This window comes from Larus michahellis, chromosome 23 (assembly GCF_964199755.1).
Source record: "Larus michahellis chromosome 23, bLarMic1.1, whole genome shotgun sequence".
In the NCBI taxonomy this organism is placed as follows: Eukaryota; Metazoa; Chordata; class Aves; order Charadriiformes; family Laridae; genus Larus; species Larus michahellis.
Window position 1 is genome coordinate 792,115 of NC_133918.1, and position 18,258 is coordinate 810,372.

At 48.3% G+C, this 18,258-nt stretch overlaps 1 protein-coding gene across 2 annotated transcripts; it reads left to right on the plus strand.

Moving 5' to 3' along the window:
• The first annotated feature begins 100 nt into the window (after positions 1–100).
• On the plus strand, positions 101–17,498 carry MBD3 (methyl-CpG binding domain protein 3). Of its 2 annotated transcripts, XM_074565453.1 has the most exons (8): positions 101–249; positions 4,451–4,507; positions 7,471–7,630; positions 9,304–9,441; positions 11,752–11,842; positions 12,356–12,533; positions 13,793–13,990; positions 15,601–17,498. In XM_074565453.1, the coding sequence occupies exons 1-7, from the start codon at positions 236–238 to the stop codon at positions 13,983–13,985; spliced, it is 831 nt and encodes a 276-aa protein (XP_074421554.1). In that variant the 5' UTR covers positions 101–235; the 3' UTR covers positions 13,986–13,990; positions 15,601–17,498. The 2 variants fall into 2 exon arrangements, with proteins under 2 accessions (XP_074421554.1, XP_074421555.1); XM_074565454.1 differs by lacking the exon at positions 4,451–4,507 and having other exon boundaries at positions 115–249.
• The last annotated feature ends 760 nt before the right edge of the window (positions 17,499–18,258 follow it).

Below are 18,258 nucleotides of genomic sequence, written 5' to 3' on the forward strand. Positions count from 1 at the left end.
CGGAACCGCGGGGGCGGGCGGAGCGGGGAGGGAGGCGGGAGGGCCGCGGCGCAGCGCGGAGCGGCGGCAGGGCCCGGCGGGCGGCGGCGGGACGAGCCGCGGCCCCAGCGCCGCCTCCCGGGGGCGGCGGAGGGGCGGGCGGGGGTCGGCGGGAGCGGCCGGAGGGCGGAAGAGCCGGCGGCGGGAGGAGAGCGCGGCGGCCGGGAAGAGGCGGCGGAGGCCGGGGCGGGCCGCCATGGAGCGGAAGAGGTGGGAGCGCTCGGGGGGAGCCCCGGGCCCGGGGCGGGGTGGGGGGGCTCGGGGGCCCGGGAGGAGGCGACCGCCCCGGGCGGGGGGGGGCCCGGGCCGAGGTGGCGGCGGCGCGGTCTGTCCGTCCGTCTGTCGCCACAGGTGGGGGCTGGCGGTGGGGCGCGCACCCGTAATCCGCACCGCCGGGGGCTCCGCCGTCCCCCCGCCTCCCTGACAGCCACCTGAGGCGCTGAGCAGCGCGGAAGGGGGCAGCGGCCTTTCAGAGTGGCTTATGCCAAGCGAATACAGTTAATTTTTAAAAAAAAAATCATCAAATAAATCGCGTGTTTGCGGAGTAGCCGGGGCACCGGCGAGAGCGGTCCCGTGCCTTCTGGGGGCTCTCTCTGCTGCTTTATCCACGATTAAGGAATTCGGGGCAGGGTGAAGCAGGAGCGCTCGCCGGCCGCCGCGACCGCTGGGGCTGCGGGGGGGAGCCCAGGGGGTGCCTTATCCCCATGGCGGGGAGCAGGTGGCTGGGGAGCCGCTTGCTCCCGAAGGGTTTCTATTAATATCGCCGTGTGTCTCATACGGCTGTAGGTGGGCCGTATGGATCCTTCCCGCACCCGTCAGAGGCAGCCTCGGCGCACCCGCGAGCTGGGGCGTGAAACCTGGGCCCCTGGGGAGCCGGAGACGAGCATAGCACAAGTTATCGAGGTGTCCTCATCTGGCCTTTTCTAGTCGGCGAAATGTATGCAATCGGCTTTCTGCACGTGTTAGGTTTCTTTTTCTTTTCTTTTTTTTTTTTTGAAAATCACATTACAGCTGTGAGAAAAGCGTGCGGTGCTGGTGAGTTGAGCCGCCAAATATCATCCTTGAGAGGGTAAAGCTGGAAGTGCCGGCTCCGCTGCCGCAGCTCGGAGTCGGCAGGGAGAAGAAAAGACCACCGGCAGCAGCGAGAGCAGCTGAAAGCTTAAAAGCTCCCTGTTTTTCCAAGAACTTATTTTATTTGTAAAGTTGCGGTCTCAGAGCCGACCTTAAAAAAGAGGGGAGGAGAGAGGATAAGTAGCATATTTTTATTCCCAGATTATAATGGATTTTCCCTTTATATCAATTTGGACAGAGATCAAAGGTATAATAGGGCCCTGCTGCGCTGATTTTTGGTTACTGTTGTATTTTGCGTTACCTGGGAGTAGAAGATACATGCGCGGCAATTCATTAATCCCTTGGCTATTTCTGCCTGTTGTTTACCTGGACGATTTTTCTGTTTGCCTGCCCTGAACGTGCAGATGCAGTAAGTGTCTGTGGCAAATTGCGCGCACGGTTTGGAAGCGAGCGCTCTCGTGTGCCATCACCAGCCGTGAGAATTAGCGCTGAGCTGAGGTGATGAGCGGCAGGGGGGAAGTTACTGGTTTTCCCAGCCGTCTTTTATTTGTACTCCGTTTGCTATTTGGAGTTTTCCTTTTGTAACCCTAAGCACTGGCAGCACACGCTTTCTGCAGGAAGGTTTCTGTCAAACGTGGGTTCTGCTTTGGGTGACGAGACAAATGGGTTGTGCTGGGTACGTTCAGCCTGCGAGGTGTGAGTCCGTGCGAGCGGGTTGCTGGAAGCTAAACCCTCTTTGAGGTGTAATTCCCCGGGCAGGTTTTTAGAAACAGTCCTATAACCTCGTGCTTTTACCAGCTATTGATTGCGCAGAATTTTTTTAAACTGGAGTGCGTTCTCCCGTCTGCCTGTGGCCAAAGAGTTGGGAGACCCAGGAGGGTCTCTGGCTGATGCGGTGGAAGTCGTGGGGCAAATTTGGAGCGAGCAGGAGAGGTGCCGGGACGGAGGATTTCGGGGAGGATTCAGGAAGGCGTATCGGGGATTTTGTGAGAGTGGTGGGTTGTCTTTGAGAGAGTTTTGGCTACAAAGGCTCTCCAAACTCAGTGGTCTCACCTAGGGGAAGGAGAATTTAGTGCTGCTTTGTGTGGCTTTTCTTCACAGTATTTTTCTGCTGAAGGTTTGGTGACCAAGTGTCTGAGAAGTTTGGGATCGCTGCTCGCTTCTGCTATATTAACAACACATAGCTGTTCTGAAAAACTTAACAGATCTCTTGGGTGAAGCTTATTTTCTTGTGAATATCTTACCGAGGCAGCACCTGTGTTAAGAAGTTGAAGAAAACGTTTTTAACACACCCCCCAAGTGTATTTTGGTCTGTATACTTCCCCCCCCCCCCCCCCCCCCCCCCCCCAAAAAAAAAAAGAAAAATTGTGGGGGGAATGCTTTTACTGAGGTTGTACTTTGCTCTTTCTGGGTTGTTCTGTTTTGTCCACAGCTCGCCCAGGGAAGCTCTCGTGATGTTTGAGATGAGCCTTATAAAGGACTGGTTATATCTGGGCTCCCTCCTGCGTTACGGGACTGTCACTCGGGTTCTTGTTTAGCACTGGGATGCTGCTGGAAATTGGAGAGATTTTATGTGTATTGTGTGTATCAAAGTTGGGTGGTTTTGAGTTGGTTGTTTTTGGTTTTTTTTTGGTTGGGTGGGGTTTTTTTGGGGTTGGAGCCCAAGTTACTGAACAAAGAGAGCCCCGTTGCCCTGCGGTGCAGGGAGCATCCCTTACACCCTGCTGCTGGCACCGAAATAGTGCTTGGGCCAGCTCGGTCCCCCCAGGCTGGAGGGATGAGGTGGTGCCGCCGCGTGGACGTGTGACGAGGTGGGGTGGGTTATGGCAGCCGGAGGAGTCGCCTGGTCTCGCTTGTTCACACACCGGTGCTGGTGAGAGCCACGAGTGTCTCTGCACTGGCCCGTCCCGGGGAAACAGAGTTGTTGGAGTGTGGGACCACGGAGGCGGGACTCGCCGCAGATGCTGCAGCCAGGGATAACGTGAAGATGCTGGGAGAGACAGGGACTAGCGGTGGCAGCGTGGGAGGTGTCCCGGGACACGCGTCTCTCCTTAGGCAGCGGTGTCGGGGGTGTGCAGCCCCCCAGGGACCCCTGGCCTGGAGGAGAGCTGGGGAGCGAAGCGCAGCCGAGCCGGGCTGTGAATCCCCAGCTCTGCACGGGAGGGAGCGCGATTGCAACGGAGAACGAAAAACATTTTCCATTACCCCCGTTGCGCCCCCCCGCCCCCCACTGAGGAAATGGGGCTTTGAGCATATGCTATCGATCGCCCTTTTTACCTAGGTTATTCCTATCTTCGTTTCTTTAAAATGCAGGCGACGCCTGGCTTCGTTCGGGGTGGGTGTTTTTTTTGTCTTTTGTCCCTTTGCTTTCCAAGTTGTGCGGATCCTGCATAGGGAGAGCGGAGGGGAGGAGACTTGGGTAATGAGGGAGGAGGGCCTGGCCTTGCAGTCGCTCTCTCCTTAAGAATATCAGGCAGGAGACAAAGGGTGAGCTGCACATGGAGAGCAGCGGGCACCTGGCAGCCTTGGCCCTTCAATAGGCTGCCAGCGTTCGGTTAATCCGCGCCCGAAAACTCCGAGTAACAAGCGAGGGCGGCTTGGGTTCGGTCATACCACCCCTCCATCCGCTCCCGGCTCATTTTGTTAGTGCCGAAGCCGGGCAGATAATGCCTTGGAGCTTTTGATGGATGAGCATGTAAAACGGTTTGCACCTTTGCAGTTGCCTTGCTTTTCATAACCTGGAGTGTGAAAGACTTCAATTCAGGAGCCAAATACAGCGCGCTCATGCGTCGGTGTGATTTAGAAGAGATGGGGTTTTGCAGCTTTGTACCAAGATGTCTCTTTTCTGGGTCTTTTCAAAGTCTTTGTGTATCAAAAACAGGAGTGCAGAGCAGCGCTCTCCCTCTGGAGCGGAAGGAGATGCATTTCATGACACTTAACGGGCACACGAGCATTGTAACGGTGTTCGGAATTCATAAATGCTGCTCTGCTGTTTCTGTGCCTTCTGACATGCAGCAAGCGGTCCCACGGCTGGAGTTTTGTAGGTTTTTTGGCTGCTTTTCCCCCCCCGCCCTTTCTACCCCCACCTCCGCAACCCTCTCAGGTGTCTGTAGGTGCCCTCCATGGCTGTGTCCTACCAAACGTGCTCCTGCCGGAGGGGCCCCGGGAGCTCCAGAGCGCCCCAGGCACCCCCTTTCTGTCTGTGTTTACTGACCAAGTTCACTGTCGCCTTCGAGTTGTAGCTTTGTTCCCCGTCTGCTGTTGTGCCAGAGAACCTTGCTACGGTATTGCCTTTTTCAAGACCTAATCAGAATAAAAGTTTTTCTTCTGAACATTTCAGTGCTTTTCCTTTGGGCCAAGCTTCCCCGGGAAGAGACAGGACTCTGAGTCATTTCAGGTGGGTTTTTTTTCAGTCGCATGTGGACTTTGAGCGGTTTCTCAGATCCGTTGCAAAATTACTACAATGGATATTAAGCAAAAAAGCTGAAGGGCTGCGTTCATTTAAAATACCGTCTCAGAGTGTCTCTGTCTGTTGTTCTGGAAGTTACGCTGTGCTGCTAAGTGCACAATTCACTGTAATCTGTTATTTTTTAAATTATTAAGACACTAAACTGTAAATTGGAAGTGCAGATCTTGGAAGAGGAAGCAGTGTCATGTTCTTTGTGTAGCAGGAGTTTCTCTGCTTGGCTTCACTCACGGCAGCGATGGCTCTGGCCTAAAAGCCGCTGGAGTTGGTTATTCCTCTTTCTGCATTGAGGTGCGTGCCTCCCTTTGCGGTTTTTAAAAAGTGGTTTCAAATCTGAGTCTGGACGCGGCCTCTGCTCCTGTCTGCCTATTCCTCCTCTCTCTGGCATCTTCTGGCCTGAGTGTTTGTGCAGCTCCGGTCCAGCTGAGGAATAACCAGTGATAAAGTGTTTCCTCCTCTTCTCCCTACCCTCTAAAGGTGGATTATTTTCCCCATCTGGTAACTGCGTTTGCATGAACGCTTTCGTGCCTGAGCAGAGGTGGTGGCGGGGAGCAGATACGGGGCAGGATAAGCAGCTTGGGAGCAATCGGGGCCGGGAGCTTCCTAAGTAGATGCTGGGGCGGGGGCGGGGGGAGGGATGAGCACAACATTCTGATCGTAAGTCCTTTGAGAGACTTTTTCAGATTTCAGTTTTAGTATAATTCGTATTAACCTTGTCTCTCAGTTTTTGGAGAGCTTTTAGTGCTTTGGGTCTTTCTGTTTTGTTGGGTTGGTTTTTTTAATCTATTTTTTTGCATACGCAGTCTGACTTGGACTGATTGGTTTGCCACTGTCCCATACTAGAAATCATAGAATTATAGAATCACAGACTGGTTTGGGTTGGAAGGGACCTTAAAGACACCCAGTGCCACCCCCTGCCCTGGGCAGGGACACCTCCCACCAGCCCAGGTTGCTCCAAGCCCCGGCCAACCTGGCCTTGAACCCCTCCAGGGATGGGGCAGCCACAGCTTCTCTGGGCAACCTGGGCCAGGGGCTCACTGCCCTCAGAGTGAAATTTTATGCTTGTGCTATTTTTTTCAGACTTTTTCCCTAATAAAGGCTTCAGGGAAGCAGATAATGTGATGAAAAGAGGCTTTTTTCCTTTGAGAAGACCCCCAGAGAGGTTGTTAGTATCTTACCAGTGTGAACACCACCACTGTGGTATAGCCGTGAAATATTTTAAATGAAATATTTAGTAAAGCTTCTTTCCTTTCATCCTGCAACAACGGTGTTATTTCGAGTTATTGGCCTTCAAGTAGAAACTTTGCAACAAGTAGCCTGCATTTCTGGCTTCAGGAATAACGGAAGGTAGCATTAATCGCAGAGCTCCAACTGTCCTCAGAAAGCATTTGAACCTCCTGGGCGTTGATTTATCTCTGGCAGGGATGAGCTGCGTTGATACCACGTCTCTCCTCAGTAGAAAAAACAGGGACTCTAATGTAGGTACTGCTTCTCGTCATCTCAGGTTCAACGCTTGGGTGTCGTGAAGCTGCTTTGAATTGAGTTGTTGAACTTGTGGGTGCCACCACTGCCTACAGCGGGCAACCTGTTAGTGAGGTCTCCCTGGGATGTGACCTTACATGGAATCATTTAAGTTGGGGAAGACCCTTGAGATCATCGAGTCCAACCGTAAATCTAACGCTGCCGTCTTCTGCACCGAGAGCAGAGGGTGTTTGTAGGCTAGGGAGGAGGTCACCCCGCTTCCATGGAACGTGGCCGAGAAGAACGTTCTACCACTGCTAACCACCCTTTAAAGGAGAAAATGGATAAATAGGGGTGAGGTGTTAACCGGTGTCTTTGATCTTAAAATGCTTTTCGCCCAGCCAGCCTGTGTTTAGCATGATAGGTGTTTCTGGAGTGAGCTTCTACCAGATGGGTACTAAGATTGAATATACAAGATGCAGAAACAAGAGAAATTAAGGGAATGAAGGGGCATTGTCACGCTGCTAAATGAGAACGTGAAGAATACTTTGTGGTTATTGTCTGTAAAGTTCTCCACTGCAGTCACAACGCAATGACTTATTTTTGCTTTATGCATAAAAAATAAAAGCGCTTACCTTGCAGCGTTTTGTAGTAGTGCAAAAGTTTGTATTATTTAAAAAAAAAAAAAAAAAAAAAAGAAACAAAGAGGAGTTGGAGTAATTTGTGCCTGCTTGCCAGGTCGTAGTCTTTCATGTGAAACCAGGTGTTTAAAAAGAATATCTCTTCTGCTTTGCCATAAAAGTTTTCCAAAGTTTTGCCCTTTATCTTTGCATCACTTAAGCTTTCTAACTCTTTGCTTTGCAGCTTGCCAGCAGTTAACTTCTGTTCTTGCTCCTTGCTGTGTGTAATCCTGAAATTAAGTGTTCAGAACGCTGCCAAAGACGTGTGATCCAACCCGAATGTGCTATTTGGGGAGGGGGGAAGGAGCCCAAGGAGATGTTTGTGGTGCTGGTCAAACATCACGCTCCTGGGAGAAGAAATTCTGCTCGAAAATGGGCATTTATTAATTGAGACAGCTGAGTGATAAGTACATCTGTGCTGATGTCTCCCACCTAGGTTATGGTGTGAACTATCCCGTGGTCATTTATACCTGGTCTGAATCTTCCTCTTTACATATAAGAACATTTTAACGTGGTCTGCACTTAATTTGTCTCTTCCCCAGTAATCACGAGGAGGAGTTGATACGAAAGCAATGACAATCCATGTAGAGGTTAATGTGAACGTCATGCTTGGAAGTTCAGCACGTGTTGTTTTTCATGAAGGAAATAAAACCTGAGTTGCGTCGAGTGCTGGTATTGAAGTCCAGGGGGTTTTAATTTCCCTCCTTGTTTCTTTTCTGTGTTGGTTTGTTTTTTGTTTTTCTTTTTTTCCAGCCCAAGTGGTAAAAAGTTCCGAAGCAAGCCCCAGCTGGCACGCTACCTGGGGAGCTCGATGGACCTCAGCACTTTTGACTTCCGCACGGGAAAAATGTTGATGAATAAAATGAACAAGAACAGGCAGAGGATGCGCTATGACTGTTCCAACCAAGCCAAAGTAAGACCAAGATGCAGCGGCAGCTTTCCCTTTTCCGTTTGCTGTCGTACTGGCAGGCTGCCTCTCAGAGCAATGTCTGCGGTTGCGTGAAAATTAGGCATTTTGTGATTAATGTGTGAAGCTGCGGTTGTGTGAGATAACGACATCCCCGTTACAGGGTGCTGGACAAATACTGCCATTCCCTGATTCTTCCGGGGTACTGATGCCGTGGGAGAATGTGGCGGTGCTGCCGAATCTTCTGTTCGGAAGGGCTGAGGGAGAGCTGGCGTCTTGCTCTCTGTGAGATCGCCTTCTCCGGCAGGATCTCCTCCAGAGCCCCTGGTTGCCAGCTGACTCCTGCGGCCGTGCAGCGGCTCTGCTCTGCGCCGGGACTCGGTCTGGGGGCAGAGGGAGGAGCAGGGATGGCTGGAGCCGCACTGGTATCTCAGCTTTGGAACTGATCTAAGGAGGGGACGCATTTCAGGCAGAAAGCTGAAGAGACAAGAGGATGGCAAGGCCTCTTTGTAGAACAAAATAAAAGAGCCCGTGTTTGGCACCTGATAATTTTGATTAGTCGAGATTAGTGATGTCGGTGTGTGCCTGTCTGGATGGATTGGCTCCGGTCATTCTTAGCTATCTTCATCAGATGCTAAAAGCTTTTTCAGAACCAAAAAGCTCACGCCTGTACACCTAAACATTAAATATGGAAAATAATGCTTATTTTCTAAATACGTCAACCAGTCAAGAATTGTCATCGGTGGGATTGGAACGTTCACTTAGCACTAGGTGCCATAGTGATATTTGAAAAGAGAGATGCCTCGCTGCAGGGACCAGGGCCTGACACCCATCTCGGGCTAAAAATTCTGCCCAGACCTTTCAATAAATGTATGAATTGGCTTATACGTGGGTTAGCACACAGATAATTCAGAACGATATTTGTCCTGAATACATCTTTTTCTACATCTCATGAATAAATATGTTAAGCGGACGCGGTGTCTGCATCCTCAGGAACGAAGTATGTCCTACAGCCGTTTCAAGGCGTGCACGTTAGATCTCGGCAACGAGGAACGCTCTTCCTGTGTTCCCACTAACGCTAACGGCAGTCATGCAGTCAAAATTATTATGAGCTCCATTTAATAACTGAGTTTTGTTAAGAACCGAAGGTAAAAAACAAAAGCAGTCAAGGTTCCAGCTGTATTGATTTGGGGTTTTTAATTGGTGTCCACAACTGGATTTGAACAGAACGGTTTAGAATGGTTTCTGGATGGACAAAGTGGTCTCGAAATCCCACTTCATAGTTTTTCTGCTCGTTACAAACATTGCGTCGAAAACTCCTGTTTTAGTGATCTACGGGTGGCTTGTCAAAGTGCAAACGCAGTGTTCTGACTCCGAGCTTCTGTCGAGATTGGGATACAACCATAGGGTATAAGCTGGACTGAGAGGAGGCTAGCGTGTTGAGTAGAACGTGAGTGAGTGGAAAACTTAGTTTAATTTTCATTGGTCTAAGGCAAGATTGGGACATAATTATACATTTTTAGCAGTCTGACTGATATAGCTCGAGATCAGACAGGTTTTCAAGTCCATGAGCTCTTCTTTTCCCTACTGTACGTCTTTACAGCTGTAGTAGCGTTTTAGCAAATTGAAAACATTTTGTGGTTTTTCTCCCCCCCACCCCTTTTGTTTGAAATTTGCAGGGCAAGCCTGATTTGAACACAGCACTGCCCGTCAGACAGACGGCCTCCATATTCAAACAACCCGTCACGAAGATCACAAACCATCCCAGCAACAAGGTGAAGAGTGATCCTCAGAAAGCCGTGGACCAGCCCCGGCAGGTGAGGCGTGCGGCTGGGTGACTGCTTCTCCGCAACTGAGAAACTCTGGGTTTTGCTGCCGGGAGGGTCCCAAAATAAGGAGCTTTAATTCTGTGATGCTGAACAAACCGTCCGTGGCAGTTTGAAGTCTCTGATGTTTCAGAAACAATAACTTACGGGGCTTCCAGCTTTTAAAATCTGGGAGCAAAACCCATTTCCAGTGATAGTTCACGTGCTGCCTGCGCTGCGTTTTATAACCAGACTCCAGCCTTTGTTTAGATTACAATTCTGTTGTAGTTAAGCCTTCATTTCCTTAATGCTGAAATCAAGTATTAGCTACAAATGTAGACAGACATCGTAACCGCTTCAGGGGATGTTTGCATTGTAATTAGAACCACTGACAAATGTTCCGGTTGTGCAGGAATTCTGTGTTTGGAGAAATCCCCGTTTGGGTACAGACCACCTGCAGCGTGGTGTTTGCGATGCAGCACGAGGGATGGTACCCCCAGCACGGGCCTTTCTTCGGATGCGTGTGTCGTTAGTAGTTAACTCTACCGGTACGAATAAGGTCATCAGTTCACTTGGAATGTCATTATTAATACAAAGTCAACGGGTTTTTTCCTACCATACTGTGTATTTGCGAACAGGAGAATGCACCAAAATCAAAGGAAATCTTCCAGCTTAATTTTGTCCGGTGAAAGGAAGCGAAAAGTGGGCTTAGGACAAGTGTGGCTTTGAAGTTGGGCACTGGTAAAATAAGACGTACCTGTTCAAAAGCAGCCTTCGGAATGTCATTAGCGTTACCTGGAGCTGGCAGCCTGTTGCCTCTGCAGAGCTCACCCGGGGATGCCGTGAATGCCTCCCTGTAGCCAGTCCATCTTTATGCCTTTTGGAAACGAGATGTTCTGCCTCATTAGTCTGTTCGGATGCCGTCGTCGGTATCAGATTATCAGTGCGTTTTAAACTCTTGCAGGTCTGGTGGAATTAAAATGTATCATTCCAAGAAGGAAAGCGACTTCAATAAAATTTAAAAATACCCTATAAACTACCCACCTCTCACACTGAAAACCTTTTCTGCAAACTTAAAAACTACCTTTCTGAAGTGTGAGAGAGATTCTATTTGAAATGGAGTTGGGTGGGTGGTTTGGGTTTTTTGGGGTTTTTTTAGCCGGTTTGGTAGGGTTTTGGCAGGGTCTGCTGAGGAAGCAGAGCATGTGTGTTCATAGTGGTGTTGCTGTTCCCATTAACCCCGGGGCTAGTTAAGACTTAGATTCATAGAACGTGTTGGGTTGGAAGGGACCTCTAAAGGCCATCTATTACAGCCCCCTGCACTGAGCAGGGACAGCTTGAACTAGATCAGGTTGCTCAGAGCCTCATCCAGCCTGGCCTTGAATGTCTCCAGGGATGGGGCCTCCACCCCCTCTCTGGGCAACCTGGGCCAGTGTCTCACCACTCTCATTGACAATCAAAGAGGTCACTGAAGGTATGACATCGATATGCAGACACTGGGCTGGCCAGAGATCTGTATCCCTGTTGTGGAAGAGGTGGGTAGGGGAGTGCGGATTGATGTGTCAGTGCCGTCTACGGCAGCGAGATCAGCCCCAGTACACCAAGGTGTCGTCATCTGAGCTGTGGAGTTTCGCCGCTCACGTTACTGCTCGTTGTAATGCAGCTTCTGCTCTGCTTGTGCTTTCCTTACATGATCCTCTTTCTTTTCTATCACAACATCGGACTCTGTTATCTGAGAAGATCCTTTAGTGGTTTATATATATATATGTATGTATAAAATACAAATACCATTATATATACTGTATATATAGTATATATACACATATCGGCTTATATATTTCATTTTCATAGAATCACAGACTGGTTTGGGTTGAAAGGGACCTGAAAGCCCCCCCAGTGGCACCCCCTGCCCTGGGCAGGGACACCTCCCACCAGCCCAGGTTGCTCCAAGCCCCGGCCAACCTGGCCTTGAACCCCTCCAGGGATGGGGCAGCCACAGCTTCTCTGGGCAACCTGGGCCAGGGGCTCACCCCCCTCACAGCAAACAATTTCTGCCTCAGATCTAATCAGGAGTGAGAGTACCAGTCCCTGGAAGAAAATAAAAGTATTTTTCAAGGAATCAGGTCAGGACAGAGTGGTGGGGCTGATTGGCAACGAGGATCGTTCCCTGCTGTCAGACGCGGCAGACCCCCTCTGTAGTAAATGCAATATAAAATTGTCTGCAGGAGCGTTCTTCCCTCTTCTGACAGTAAGCAGGCGCTTTGTGTAGCTGTCAGTTCCATTTCTCTGTTTTGTGCCAATAAACACTTTCTTTGATGTCAGCTCTTCTGGGAGAAGAAATTAAGTGGACTGAACGCTTTTGACATTGCGGAGGAGCTGGTGAAAACAATGGACCTTCCAAAAGGTTTACAAGGTAATCAGAGTTTGCGCTTCGCTCCAGGGGTGGCATTTCGATACCAGTCAGCCGTGACCTGAAGGTATTGTGTCTGACCTCCTCGTTCTCCAGCGGTCCCCAGTGCCGTGGAGCGTTCCGGCTTCAGCGGGAACTGTTAGTGCTCTGGCTGGGCGGCTCCGTGCCCTTCATCCTGAGGGGATACTGAAGCAAAGCGTCTTGACTTTTTATGTCGTTGTTCTTGTTTTCCAGAAGCAGAATGGAAACAGCTTCCATTCCCAATTGGGTTGGGGTTTTTTTTTTTGGGGGGGGGGGGGGGGTGTAACAGAATGACGAATTGATCTAGGCTTAAATAACCTCGGAGAGAGTTGTACAGCTGCTGTTAGAAGTGTTTAGGACTGAGATTTCTGTTGTCTTGTCTTTCTAAGTGACAGTAGGTGCTTCGCCATTACAATTTAAATCACGCCTGTTGTCCTGACTGGCTGATCTTGTGTCTTGGGCGATGCTGGTTATCGCTTTTCCTCCCACTTGCAGGCGTCGGACCGGGTTGCACTGATGAAACCCTTCTCTCTGCGATCGCCAGTGCTCTGCACACCAGCACCATGCCCATCACTGGGCAGCTCTCTGCGGCCGTGGAGAAGAATCCCGGAGTTTGGCTAAACACCTCCCAGCCGCTTTGCAAAGCGTTTATGGTGACGGATGAAGATATTAGGTATTAACGACAAATTACCACTTCCTGTCTTGGAACAAGGTTTCTTGTAGTAAAACAGTAGCCCCTGTTTCGGGTTGGTTTTTTTAATGGCAGATTTGAATATCTGATGGAGCACTATAGCTCGCTGAATTATTTTAAATGCTTCTTCATCGGTAGAGTAGAAAAAAAATTGTTATGCGAAGCTGCTCTCATACAGGCAGGTACTTAAAGCCCGTTACTTTTATTTTGGCCACGGCCTGTTACTCTGAGATTTATGGCTCATATTTGTTTTTCGTGTCAGAGTATGTCTCCTTTTATTGAAAAAGGTGTTTGGATGTGATTTAAGGCACCTCTAAGCAAAGAAGGGATTGGAGAAATCCTGAACAGCGCGATTCGATTCTCATTGCCTTACTCTGGCTCAGCGCAGCACCAAATAAAAGCAGTCGCTGCTGCGGTGGCAGCAAACAAGGATGCAGTTTGTTTAGGTGAAGCTGCCTTTCAGTAATGAATTATATTGCTAAATCAAGGCTGGTCAAATTCAGCTTTAAGCACTTAAGGGAGAACTGAACGTGCCAAAGACACTAACCTGAAAGCACGCCGCTTCGCATCCATTAGCGGCATGTAAAGGTAGGAATTGTTTTGACTATTTGACTGATAAATCTGTTTGAATTACAGGATGACTTTTGGTTTTGTGCTTGACTTATATGTGAACGACCAGGAAAAATGGTTTGTTTGTAACGTCATGATTTCCTGTGCCTGAGATGAACTAGGAGTCCCCTGAGCCACGGTGTTGAACACCTCTTTGCTTTGCTATGACTTTGACAGAAAAAGAGCTGGAAAATTTAAGGTTGTGACTCAAAAGGAGAATGTGCAAAAACATTGAAGTGGTCAGAATCTTAATTTTCTCCAGTCTCGTTTTTGGAAAGCTGAGCAGGGCAGGCTGACTTTTTCTTGTTTAAATTAATATTAGTGCTAGGAACTAAAAATAAAAGAAAGTCTTGAGTCAGCTGCTAGATTAGGCAAATTTCAGCCCGAATTGAAAATGGTACAATCAATGCTAAGCACTTGTAATAGAAAATATTGGACAACTTTTTAAAGTGTTTCTTTCAGCTTCACTGAAAGTATAATGCCAGGCAATTTTTTAACGACGCAGCTCTTGCAGAGGTCTCTTCCAAAGCCGCGCTTGTCTGCCCGGCCTCCTGGGGGAGGGATTTAGGATTCCTTTCCCTTGAGAGAGGCAGGTCTGAGGATTAATGTCATTCTCCATTGATTTGGGGCAGGAAACAAGAGGAGCTGGTGCAGCAGGTGCGGAAGAGACTGGAGGAAGCCCTGATGGCCGACATGCTCGCCCACGTAGAGGAAATAGCAAGAGATGGGGAAGCTCCTTCAGAGAAAGAAGGCGGCGAGGAAGAAGGAGAAGAGGAAGAGGAGGAGGAGGAGCAGGACCATGACCAGGAGATGGAGAATGTATAGTCCAGGTAATGTGGCGGCATCCTCACCTTAAACTCTGCTTCATTGAAGGCAGAAATGTATTCCGGAGGAATCTTAGTATGTATTGACGGATCTTTGCTTTTTAGCCTGCGCTTTTAAAGATGAAGTGGCCACGCTTTCAGGAAAAAGATCAAATATTTTGATGGATGTGATGCCTGGGGAGCGCTTGCGTTGCCGCAGAGCGTTCTGGGCCTCGTGGCTGTGTTAGGTGGGCTAAATGCCCACCTAACCCTAGCCAGAACCTGTGTGTAAGGGCTTGAAGGATTCTGTCTTGAAAGGGGATCGGTTCTGAAAAATTTGTCTTGTGATGTCAATTTTTTTTTCCCCCTGTTTGTTTATTTATTACTTCCTACGACAGGCGAGAGAACACTGTGGGCAGAAGGACAGCTGCCATCTCATGGACTCAGTTTCTCCCCCCGCCTGCCTTTTTCTCTCTCTTTTGCATTTTTAGTACGCATTTTCTTGCAGGGTATATTAGAGGGCGTGTTTGTGGATTTTTTTTTATTTTTTTTTTAAATAACATTTGAAGGAAGTTAGAAAAAGGCAACTTAACCATCGAAAGAGGGAAGCTGCTAAAAAACTTTATGTGCAGTGGGAATTGATAAACTGAAAGTTACAGACGAGCGTATACGTTCAAAACTCTGAAACACCTGAAAAGTTTAAGATCGTGTAAGAGCAGCAACTACAGGATTCACAGAAATGTGCCTTTATGTTGTGCAGCCCGTAAAGGTGTCACCGAGGGCTCGCTGCTTGTTCTCAAGCACGTGTCTGACCTTCCCTTGTGCAGGGGAACTTTTTAAAGGTGCAACAATAATTATTTTTTGTTTTTTAATTGTCTTGTAAACCCACATAGCTCGGAGTAATGAATCATTACCGTGTAGCAATGCAGGGAAAAAAACACCCCAGATGTAAAAGGCCAGGTCACGATACAGCAACGAACGTTGCGTGTCGCGCTGGATGGGGCCGGCGCGCCGTGCCACGGAGCCTGGCCGGGAGCACGGTGTGTTCCCTGAGGGGGCCTCGCGCGGCGAGATGAAAACAGAACTTGCCGATTTTAATTTTTGATCATTCTAAGTTTTAGCCGAAGACAAGCAATTAGCGTTCTGTCGCTGAAATAGGGTAGTCAATACCCTGGGTGCTTCATTAGGTAGACTCCAGAGCCCGGGAGGCAAGAATGAAGAATGTGGAGGGGGGAAAAAAAGAATTTTTGGGATGAATAGCAGAAGAAAAGCCCCTTTGGAGGAAGTGGCAGCTGTATTTCAGGTAGAAGGAAGAGGTTTACGTTAAGCAGTCCTTCCAGCTGGAAGGTTGGTTATAACATGAAATCTGTTTGGCCTTTACCATCTTCTGTCCGGGCTCTCTCTGTTTTCCCACGTCACTAACAGTAGCTTCGTTTGGGCACTGAGTATCTCGCATTCCTGTCTGCTACAAAGGTCTGGCAACAGCAAAGAACCAGAACAAATGGTCTGCTGAAGGTGAAAACCAGGACGTCCAGAAATGGATATGTTATGGCTTTATCCTTTTAAGGACTCGCTTGCTATGAAGATATAAAAAGTTCTTACTGACTTACAAGGTCTTTTTTTCCTCTTTCTTCTAGGGAGTTCCATCTAAGAATTCCCAGTATAAACCCTATCAGCAGGGTCAGCACAACTATTTTCAAAGCCAAGAGTGTCTGCGGAGCAAATTGCACCAACAGTCCAACTGTACCCATGAGCATTTTGATGTACGCTTCAGGAAACGTTGAGAAGCTGCTGGTTCATTAATTGCTGGGTAGTTTTGAAGATGGAACTTGACTAAACTCTACTCCCCCCTCCTTTTTTTTAACGGGGTAGGGTAATCGGGAATGCAAAAGTGGGAGGGAATTAAGGAATATAAAATGGTGGGAGGGAAAATACTAGGAACCAAATTTCCTGTCCTTTTTTTTTTTTTGTTGTTGTTTTTGTGGGTCAGTGATAGGTGATACATTTTTAAGCTTTTCTATCTAAGTACCTTTAACGATGACCCATAGAAACAATTTTCTCTCCAACGCAAGTGAGAGAGATGCTGTTTCACTCCTTGGCTGCTCTGCTGTAGGCTACCTGTTTGTACCGACTGTAGGGAGGTCATTTTATGTTGTGGATTGTCGTTCCACCCCCCAACTCGGGTCACTGAATTTCCTTTTCCTCGCAAGACCACATTGGTCTTGGAAGCGGAGTCTCGGAGACAAACTGCCAGTGCCTCTTCCACCTGAGGCTTCAATTAGTAGGGGAGGTTATACTTGAGGAATTGGTCTTACGTCAATGGCAATCGGTTTTTTTTAGTTAGTTCCAGCCGCACACATTTTCGATACGGAGTTCTGTATGTGTCCGAGCATAGCCGAATAGAGTTTGGAAGATCAATATACCCACTCGGTGGTATGTTTTCCTTTGGTTTAAGTCCGATCAGAAGGACTTTCTCAACTGGGAACGGGAGGATGACTCGTTTCTGACTGACAATGAGGAGAACTTCCTCCTTTCTCTTCTGGTGCCAAGAGCCCCGACCTCCGTTTCTGTGTGTGTGGAGGGAAGGGGATCCATTCCATAGGTGTGTCGACACATCTGCTTTCGTGTGCAGTAATGTTCTGACCTCTTTTAAAACAAGAAAAGAAGAAGGTTGATTTTTCTATAATTGATATCTAAAAACGAATTTAAAGCTTTTTATTAAGTATTAAATCTTTCTTATTTGCATGTGCAGTGAAGTGACCGGCATTTTGTGTCCAAAAATGAAACGATGTGAAACCTGCCTTAATGTGTTTATAAGTATTTGGCTTCACCGTGGGTACCTTGATTGATTCCTCAGTCTCTTCTAGTACATCTGTGAGCATATTGGGGTGACTTGTGGCTAAAAATGGATTTATCTGAGGAGGAAGGAGAGGGAGAGGGGAAGGGGAGGAGAGTTTATAGCTTGGAGAAATTGTTGACTAAGTTGCGAAAGTTATTTTAGTTTTAGGGTATCCGTCGCGTAATTCATGCGTGGACATCTCAGCTGAGAGTACAGTATGAAGTGGTGGATTAAATATTGTGCCACTAACCAATTGTACGGGTTGTTGGTATCCCAAAACTTGGGGAAGAAAGTAGCTCCCAGAGCCTTTATCGCGTGAGGGTGATTAGCAGCGACACGAGGGACCGGGGGAATCGCCTGGACAGAACTAGCCTGTGGGAGTAGTTCAGCTTAGCGATCGGAATAGGTTTAAGCTCCTTGAAAAATATCCCATGCCAAAGTGATTGATACTATAGTAACTCTTTTCTTAAAGGTTTGAAAATACAAAATTCTTTGGTAACTGCTCGTTTGGAGTACTGCAAGAAGACTGAATTGTACTTTGGTGCTGCTCTACCAGGTATCGCTCTGGGGAACCTTACCTGGTGCCGCGGCCAGTGAAAACTATTTTCCTTTTTTGAACAGTCTGTTACGGTTATTATTCTGTAAATCTGTCCTCTTGTAATTCATTGTGTTGAATTAAATGTTTCTCACAAAGTAGAGATTCCTCTGGTCTGCGTCAGGCCCCTGCCTGGAGTGTCTGTGCTGTGCCCCTTCCAGTCATTTCAGCGGAGACGCGCCTGCGTTTTTCTTGGGGGGCTCCGTTCGGAGAGTTGGATCTCTCGATATTTGGGACCCGCAGAGGGGAATTCGGAGTGAGACTTGTGGAAAGCCGATTCCTTCTTGCGGCAGAGTCCCCCGTGTCCACCCCGCGTAAGAGGCTGCCAGCGTTCCCGTCTGACGGGCAAGTGGCTGGTGCCGGCCTTTGACTCCAGCTCCAGCCGTTCACCACCCGTGCCAGAGGGGTTCTTTTCACCATGGCCGTCTTGTTCCGACACTATTTCTTTTTTAAAATTCATTTAGTATCTAGCAGTGTCTTTATTTACTTTTATTTGAATCTAAATACATTGTAAGCATATGTAGCGCCAAAACTTAGACGATTGAGATGTTGATACGAATATTTTGATGCTATGAATATCAAGTTCAAATTGCTGCCAACTCGTGTGCCAACTTTTTTGTTTTCACCACTCTCCTTCCCCTGTTCAGTTCTCTCTTTCCTTCAGTCCTTTAAAAATTCATTGATGTTTTCGTTCCTGTGGAGGAGTTGATTGTTCAAAGGTACCAAAAAAAGGGCCCAGGACTCCTATCGCATCCAAAGAAACTTAAGATAAACTTACCCGCTTCTCAAGACAGGTAAGTAACTGAAATATTCCTTTTAAATGAGCCTGCCGTCTTCCTCGTGGTGTTGCGGTAATCACTG

Coding starts and splice junctions, on each gene's coding strand:
- MBD3 (XM_074565453.1), top strand. Junction 7,631..9,303: donor ACTGTTCCAACCAAGCCAAA/GTAAGACCAAGA, acceptor TGAAATTTGCAG/GGCAAGCCTGATTTGAACAC. Junction 11,843..12,355: donor CCTTCCAAAAGGTTTACAAG/GTAATCAGAGTT, acceptor TCCCACTTGCAG/GCGTCGGACCGGGTTGCACT.